The 8457-nt window shown below is 50.3% G+C and overlaps 1 protein-coding gene and 1 non-coding gene across 2 annotated transcripts in view; both read left to right on the top strand.

The window, feature by feature from the left end:
- grid2ipa (glutamate receptor, ionotropic, delta 2 (Grid2) interacting protein, a) overlaps positions 1-8457 on the top strand; it is a 47781-nt gene that overhangs the window by 19947 nt on the left and 19377 nt on the right. Inside the window, 10 exon segments of the mRNA XM_031814364.1 lie at positions 447-669; positions 671-723; positions 2852-2937; positions 3417-3486; positions 4251-4296; positions 4298-4560; positions 6470-6621; positions 6800-6943; positions 7208-7311; positions 7783-7930. Coding sequence (XP_031670224.1) covers positions 447-669; positions 671-723; positions 2852-2937; positions 3417-3486; positions 4251-4296; positions 4298-4560; positions 6470-6621; positions 6800-6943; positions 7208-7311; positions 7783-7930 — 1289 coding nt within the window.
- Positions 7341-7416, top strand: trnaa-ugc (transfer RNA alanine (anticodon UGC)). Its single transcript has one exon. It is a non-coding gene; the product is annotated as a tRNA-Ala (tRNA).

Below are 8457 nucleotides of genomic sequence, written 5' to 3'. Positions count from 1 at the left end.
CTCTCTCTCTCTCTCTCTCTTCTCTCTCTCTCTCTCTCTCACCTTCACTCTCTCTCCCTCTCTCTCTCTCTCTCTCTCTCTCTCTCCTCTCTCTCTCTCTCACCTTCACTCTCTCTCTCTCTCTCTCTCTCTCTTCTCTCTCTCTCTCTCTCTCTCTCTCCTTCACTCTCTCTCTCTCTCTCTCTCTCTCTCTCTCCCTCTCTCTCTCTCTCTCTCTCTCTCTCTCTCTCTCTCTCTCTCTCTCCTTCGCTGTCTCTCTCTTCCTCTCTCTCTCTCTCTCTCTCCTTTGCTGTCTCTCTCTCTCTCCTCTGAAACAGTGCTGGTTCTTCTCTAGCAGCCTCGCTGTCTAGCAGCCTCGCTGTCTAGCAGCCTCGCTGTCTCTGACTGTGGGTCTGACCATTGCCAGTAACAGAATAGTGTTTCAAGTTATTATTTATGTTTGCCAGAATCTTCATCCCCAAAAAGCACCGGGAGCGCTTCGATGACGTTGTGTCCCAGAGCCTGATGGGCCGGCTCAAAGGGCGGAGCTTCAGCGACCCCAGCCGCAACCACCTGCGCCGAAGCCGCAGCGAGGACCACCCCGAGCGCCTGCTGGTGTCCACCCGGGCCAGCTCTGTCCCCCGAACGCATGCCGAGGAGGGTGTGATGCCCCCCATCCGTGGCCTCAGGAAGACCCACCTCACTCACCGCAGGGCACGCTGGCAACGCTGCAGCCCTTCGCAGGTAAGAGTCTTTAGCCTGATTCACACTTCAGATCCGTACCGAACCATATTGCATGGTTCCAGAAACGATGGTGGATGCGTAACCAGGCCAGCGCAGTAGTAACAGCTCGCCTTGGCTTGGTGTTGGCCTATAGTGTGAATTAGGCTCTAATTGGCCAGTCGGCCAATGATAGTACAGAGTCTTAGTTGACTATAATGATAAGCCCTCGCTGGCTGATGATTGATATGTTGGATCAGGTATTATAGAAGGAATCAGTTAGTCATCTGGAGAAATGACCCAGACAGAGTCTCTGTGTTATAATGTTGCAGCCTATGTACTGGTACTGTATGTTGATTCAATGTGTTTGAAGAAATACATCACATAAATGTTATTCTCAAGGCATGTCATTTCTAGCCATTAATGAAACAGCCCTGCTTCAGATAATCTCCTCTCCAGTCCAGTCAGTTACTTAATTAGCTAACATTTACAGCTAAATGTATCACTTTTGACAGGGATTTCTATACTAGCTTGGCATGTGTTCAATTAAACACATCACTGTCTATTTGAAGCCCTTGTTTTGACTGTACCTGCCCTTACAGAAAAAACACATTATTTCACGAGTAGATTTGTGTTATCACATGTTGCCTTACTTGTTCTCACATGTCATTATATGAAAACGTGTTTTTGGAACACTTCACGTGTTCATGTGAAATTGATGTGCTGTTTCCCGTAAGGGTGAATACCTGAAAGTTCTAGGTATGTCACTCTTTAAGAATAGAAAGTGCCTTGATGCTGGCTTCCTGCTCTAACAGTACAACACTGAATATTAATGCTCTAGGGTAGACTATAAATACTTAGAGAGAGAAACAAACAGACTAAATAAATAAATCATCCAAATAATTCCACAGAATGCCCATCTTTTTCTGTGGGCCAAACTTAGCCAAACAAGTAATGAAGAAGCAACATTATCCCTCGGGGATGGAGAGTGTCTATGTTTAAGTGAATGCAGGGTGGGCTGTTCACTCTGGCTGTGGATATAAAGTAACTAGTGTACAAGACTCTGAATGTGTACCAAATGGTACCCTATTCCCTACGTAGTGGACTACTTTTGACTATAGCCATATGGACCCTGGTCAAAAGTAGTGCAATAAATAGGGAATAGGCTGCAATTTGGGACACAATCTCTGAAAATGTTCCTTTTACATGAATCCAATCACTGAAGTGATATATGTATTTCAGTACAGCAGGTAGAGTAGTTGTAACCTCATTATTACTTTCCAACTGCATGTTTTATTTGTTTACACCTGAAATGGAGAGTGTTTACTGCAGACCCTCCATCAACTCTAATAGGTTTTAAATGAGACAATTCAACCTCATTTTTAGATGACATACTAATCCCAAGTATTACCCAGAGGAGTTTCTATGGTAACAAGCCATATTTTGAGGCAGGGTGGGGGTGCAGGTTGGGGGACACAATGACACATGGCTACAGCTGTCCTTTTTCAATCACTTTCACATGTTCTGTTCCATGTCATTTCACCAGTCTGTTCCCTAAAGCGTGAGAGAACTTTACCAAGGGTTAGTGAAACCACTTTACAAAGGGTTAGTGAAACACTTTACCAAGGGTTAGGGAACCACTTTAACAAGGGTTAGTGAACCACTTTACCAAGGGTTAGGGTAGTGAACCACTTTACCAAGGGTTAGTGAACCACTTTAACAAGGGTTAGTACACCACTTAACAAGGGTTAGGGTTAGTGAAGCACTTTACCAAGGTTAGTGAAGCACCTTTACCAAGGGTTAGTGAACCACTTTACCAAGGGTTAGGGTTAGTGAACCCCTTACCAAGGGTTAGGGTTAGCTGAACCACTTTACCAAGGGTTAGGGTTAGTGAACCACTTTACAAGGTTCTGTGTTAGTGAACCACCTTATCAAGGGTTAGGGTGAGTGAGACATCTTACCAAGGGTTAGGGTGAGTGAGACATCTTACCAAGGGTCAGGGTGAGTGCGACATCTACCAAGGGTTAGGGTGAGTGAGACATCTTACCAAGGGTTAGGGTGAGTGAGACATCTTACCAAGGTTTAGGGTGAGTGAGACATCTTACCAAGGCCATATCAATTCATGTGTGTTGTGTTTCTATCTGTACTGCAGGACGGTGAGAGTCTGCAAAGGGAACCTAAGTTTTGGATTCACCCTCAGGGGCCATGCACCTGTCTGGATCGACTCAGTCATCCCAGGTAGGTTGCTTAGAGCAGTGTGTGTAGCCTAGTGGTTAGAGCGTTAGTAACCGAAAGGTACAGGTACAAATCTGTCGTTCTGCCCCTGAACAGGCCAGTTAACCCACTGTTTCTAGGCCGTCATTGAAAATAAGAATTTGTTCTTAACTGACTTGCCCTAGTTTAAGTAAGGTAAGATTTTTTTTAATGTTGCTGTGTAGACATGTGTTTGCCACAGGGTTCATGGCTTTCTGGAGGTCCATCTGTGAGCACAGACCACAGACTCTGTAGCCTATATTGTGTCTCTCTCTCTCTCTATCTCCTCTCTCCCTCCCTCTCTCCTCTCCCTCTCTCCCTCTCTCTCTCTCTTCCCTCTCAATCTTCCCTCTCTCTCTTCCCTCTCTCTCTTCCCTCTCTCTCTCTCTTCCCTCTCTCTCTCTCTCTCTCTCTCTCCCCTCTCTCCCTCTCTCCCTCTCTCTCCCCTCTCTCTCCCTCTCCAGGGAGTCCAGCAGATAAGGCGGGGCTCAAACCTGGAGACCGCATCCTGTTCCTCAATGGACTTGACATGCGGTCTAGACAGCATTCTAAATTAGACTTAATCATTTTATATAGAAACAAATGATTACTGGTTTCATTTACGTTTGTTTGTATGTTGTCAAGCCAACCTCCACTTGTATTTAATTAGGCTAGTGCTCTAGCTAACTGCATGCTTTGTGTGGATTTTGATTTGAACCAATGTTCATATCTCACACTGTTGTAGTGTAGTCCTTTAATAGATGAATGGACAAACATTACCTGACAGCTGTGTTGTATTGAATTCATTTGTTAATAACTTAGAGTGTGGATAAACAGCAGAGTAGTTTCCTCTGCAGTGGTAGTTTGTGGTAGGGACCAGAGCCTTAGATACTGTTGTATAGAGACTTCAATATAAGGTTTTGTTTCCGGGCGTTTTACTTGTTTCCATTAGAATGTGGTTGTCCATGCTACTGTATAGGGATGTATAGTACACTCTTAGAAAATATTGTTCCAAAAGGTTCTCTGGCTAGTCCCCATAGGAGAATCCCCTTTTTGGTTCCAGGCAGAACCCTTTTTGGTTCTATGTAGAACTCTTTTGGGTTCATTATAGAACCCTCTGTTTTAAAGGGTTCTACATGGAACTCAAAAGGGTTCTACCTGGAACCAAAACCGGTTCTTCAAAGGGTTCTCCTATGGGGACAACCAAAGAACCATTTTAGGTTCTAGATAGCATCTTTTTTCTAAGAGCGTAGTAGTGATCATGGTCGAGAGTCTGTAGTTTAATGACACTATCTCTGTATCTCTATATGTGTCTGAAGGAGTTGTTCCCATGAGAAGGTCGTCTCCATGCTACAGGGCAGCGGTTGCCATGCCCACCCTGGTCGTGGAGGAAGGACCCCCCACCTTCACGCTACCTGAGCCAGAGCAGCCAGGAGGGCCAGGAAGGGCGTCCCCGGGTGGAGGCGTGCCCCGCTCCCCAGTGCTCAACTCCCTGCAGTGGGTGGCTGAGATCCTGCCTCCCTCTATCAGGGTCCAGGGGCGCACCTTCGGACAGCAGCTGGAGCACCTGCTCACCATCCAGGAGAGATACACCATCTGCAAGGCCCTTGAGAGCTTCTTCCAGCATAGGTGAGGGGGAGGGAGGGAAGGATAGGAAGGGAGGTAGAGGTGGAGGGAGGGAAGGAAGGTGAGGGGGAGGGAGGGGAGGAGGGGGAGGGGGGGAAGGATAGGAAGGGAGGTAGAGGGGGAGGGAGTGAAGGATAGGAAGGGAGGTAGGAGGGAGGGAGGGAAGGATAGGAAATTAGGTAGAGGGGGAGGGAGGGAGGGAGGGAGGGAGGGAGGGAGGGAAGGAAGGAAGGAAGGAAGGAAGGAAGGAAGGAAGGAAGGAAGGAAGGAAGGAAGGAAGGAAGGAAGGAAGGAAAGGAAGGAAAGGAAGGGAAGTAGGTAGAGGGGGAGGGGAGGGTAGGGAGGGAGGGAGGGGAAGGATAGGACAGGAGGTAGAGGGGGAGGGAGGGAAGGATAGGAAGGGAGGTAGAGGGGGAGGGTGGGAAGGATAGGAAGCGAGGGTAGAGGGGGAGGGAGGGAAGGGAGGTAGAGGGGGAGGGTGGGAAGGATAGGAAGGGAGGTAGAGGGGGAGGGAGGGAGGGATGGATAGGAAGGGAGGGTAGAGGGGGAGGGGGAGGGAGGGAGGAAGGATAGGAAGGGAGGGAGAGGGGAGGGGGAGGGAGGGAAGGGAGGTAGAGGGGGAGTGAGGGAAGGATAGGGAGGGAGGGGTAGCGGGGGGAGGGAGTGAAGGATAGGAAGGGAGGTAGGAGGGAGGGAGGGAAGGATAGGAAATGAGGTAGAGGGGGAGGGAGGGGAGGGAGGGAGGGAGGGAGGGAGGGAGGGAGGGAGGAGGGAGGGAGGGAGGGAAGGGAGGGAGGGAGGGAGGGGAGGGAGGGAGGGAAGGAAGGAAAGGAAGGGAGGTAGGTAGAGGGGGAGGGAGGGTAGGGAGGGAGGGGGGGAAGGATAGGACAGGAGGTAGAGGGGGAGGGATGGAAGGATAGGAAGGGAGGTAGAGAGGGAGGGAGGGAAGGGAGGTAGAGGGGGAGGGTGGGAAGGATAGGAAGGGAGGGTAGAGGGGGAGGGAGGGAGGGATGGATAGGAAGGGAGCAGAGGGGGAAGGGGAGGGAGGGAAGGGAGGTAGAGGGGGAGGGAGGGAGGGAAGGAGAGGGGGAGGGGGGAGGGAGGGAGGGGAGGTAGAGGGGGAGTGAGGGAAGGATAGGGAGGGAGGTAGCGGGGGAGGGAGTGAAGGATAGGAAGGGAGGTAGGAGGGAGGGAGGGATGGATAGGAAGGGAGCAGAGGGGGAAGGGGAGGGAGGGAAGGGAGGTAGAGGGGGAGGGAGGGAGGGAAGGAGAGGGGGAGGGGGAGGGATGGAAGGGAGGTAGAGGGGGAGGGAGGGAAGGAAGGATAGGAAGGGAGGTAGAGGGGAAGGGTGGGAAAGAGGAAAGGAGGTAGAGGGGGAGGGAGGGAAGGGAGGGAGGGAGGTAGAGGGGGAGGGTGGAAGGATAGTAAGGGAGGGAGGGAAGGATAGGAAGGGAGGGAGGTAGAGGGGGAGTGAGGGAAGGAGAGAAAGGGAGATGGAGGGGAGGATAGGAAGGGAGATAGAGGGGGAGGGAAGAAGAGGAAGGGAGGTAGAGGGGGAGGGTGGGAAGGACAGGAAGTGAGGTAGAGGGGGAGTGAGGGAAGGATAGGAAGGGAGATAGAGGGGGAGCGAGGGAAGGATAGGAAGGGAGGTAGAGTGTGAGAAAGTGAGAGAAATCAGAGAAAGAAACTAAATATGTTGAGAGATTGAAAGCGAGATTGAGAGTGAAAGAAGAGATAACCTACTGGTTTGAGAGAACATGGTACAGAAACTTCCGCCCTATAATTATGCTGTCTAGAGTAAGTTACCATCATTTTCTCTTTATGCAATGTTCTGTAAGACCATTGTATTAGCATGACCAATTATTAGACAGCCAGAATACCCTAACCCTGCCCCCTCCTACGTGGCGACAGGAATGTTGACACTCTGATTGTGGACGTGTTCCCGGTGTTGGACACGCCAGCCAAGCAGGTGATCTGGCGGTTTGTCTACCAGCTTCTGACCTACGAAGAGCAGGAGCACTGCCAGAGCAAGATTTCACGTTTCCTCGGTTACAAGGCTGCAGGTGGGTTGTGGGAAGTGTGGTTGTGTGTGTGCTTATGTGAGTAAATGTGATATCTACGTGTACATTTGTGATTTTGGTGGGTGTATGTGGAGATGTGAAAGACAAGGTAAATTTGTGATTGTGCCAGTGTGTCTGCGTGTGTGTGTACACTGACATACACACGCTGTGTGTATTCTAGCGCCAGCCCCCCCACCTGAGCCAGAGCCCGCCCCCGAGCCCCATCGCCGTAGCAGCTCCATGAGAGTGACAGGAACCGCCTACAGGGCCAGCATGCGTGGGCGGAGCTCTGACGACCTCATCATCGGCACTCACCTGGGGATGGGTACTTGCGTTTGTCTTTGTCCTTCATCATCATCTTCATCACCAGTAGAAGTAGCACCATCATTACTATCAGTGGCAATATCATCGTCATCATCATCGTCATTATTATCACCATCATCATCAGTATTGTCAAAAGTAGCATGAAATAAATATTTCTGACACTAGGTGGAGCTTTTGCTTAAACCTACCCAGTCAAGTGAATGGGTATGGAGAAATACATCTTTTTTTGGAATGCCTGAAACCTAATGCAGCATGTTTCCTGTAGGGATCCGTACTGATCCAGTGGAGATGGGGATGAGGCTGGCTCCAGGAGAGAGACAGTCAGGAGACGGGACGTCCCTCCCAGAGACCCCCAACAACCTCACCAACGTGGGTACCCAAGTGAGACTGAGAGAAGTGGTCCTGTGTGGCTCAGTCGGTAGAGCATGGCGCTTGCAACGCCAAGCGTCGTGGGTTCGATTCCCGCTGGGGCCACCCATATGTAAAAGTAGTGGCCCCAGCCGACTTGTAAGTCGCTTTGGACAAAAGCGTCTGCTAAATGGGATATATTAGAATAAGGATGACTAAAACAGTGCTCACTAGTCCAGGTCTGCATCTTTTTCCTCTGGTCCAGCACTATAAAACACACTGGCTTCAATTACTCAAGAACCCAGTGAGTGGCTCATTAATTTAAGCAGGTGTGTCACTGTCAGGCTGAAACAAAAGCCTGTACACTCATTGGCTCTTGGGAACTAGGACTAGTGACCACTGATCTAGGTTGTTTCCTCCTTCCTCTTATTTTCTGGCTTTTATCTCATCTATCTGTGTCGTTATGAAAGGGCATATCTTCTCTCTGTCTAGCTGTCTGCGGTGTATGCTGAGCTGGAGAACGTGTACTCAGGGAAGAGGTCCAAGTCTCTGAAGGCTCGCGCTCCTCCTCCGGCGGACAGTCTGGTAGAGCTGGAGGTCCTCGAACACGCAGGCTCTCCGTCCATGCACGCTAACACAGGTATCTACTCCAACCGGTAACATTTTACTTGAAGTGTTGTTAATCATGACGCATCCAGGAAAATTTGGTTAAAATTACGTCATTAGGGCCTCTCGAGTGGCGCAGTGGTCTAAGGCTGTGCAACTAGAGATTCTGGGTTCGAGTCCAGGCTCTGTCGCAGCTGCCTGCGATCAGGAGACCCGTGGGGCGCGGCACCATTGGCCCAGCGTCGTCCGGGTTAGGGGAAGTCCTTGTCACCATCGCGCACTAGCGACTTCTGTGGCGGGCCGGCACAGTGCACGCTGACACGGTCGCCAGTTGTACCTCTGACACATTGGTGCGACTGGCTTCCGGGTTAAGTGGGCATTGTGTCAAGAAGCAGTGCGGCTTGGTTGGGTTGTGTTTCGGAGGATGCACGGCTCTCGACCTTCGCCTCTCCCGAGTCCGTATGGGAGTTGCAGCGATGAGACAAGACTGTAACTACCAATTGGATACCAGGAAATTGGGGAGAAAAAGGGGTAAAAAAATATTACATTATTACAAACAGG

Source organism: Oncorhynchus kisutch, unplaced genomic scaffold, assembly GCF_002021735.2.
Source record: "Oncorhynchus kisutch isolate 150728-3 unplaced genomic scaffold, Okis_V2 Okis06b-Okis10b_hom, whole genome shotgun sequence".
In the NCBI taxonomy this organism is placed as follows: domain Eukaryota; kingdom Metazoa; phylum Chordata; class Actinopteri; order Salmoniformes; family Salmonidae; genus Oncorhynchus; species Oncorhynchus kisutch.
This window is presented reverse-complemented; position numbering and strand designations above follow the sequence as displayed.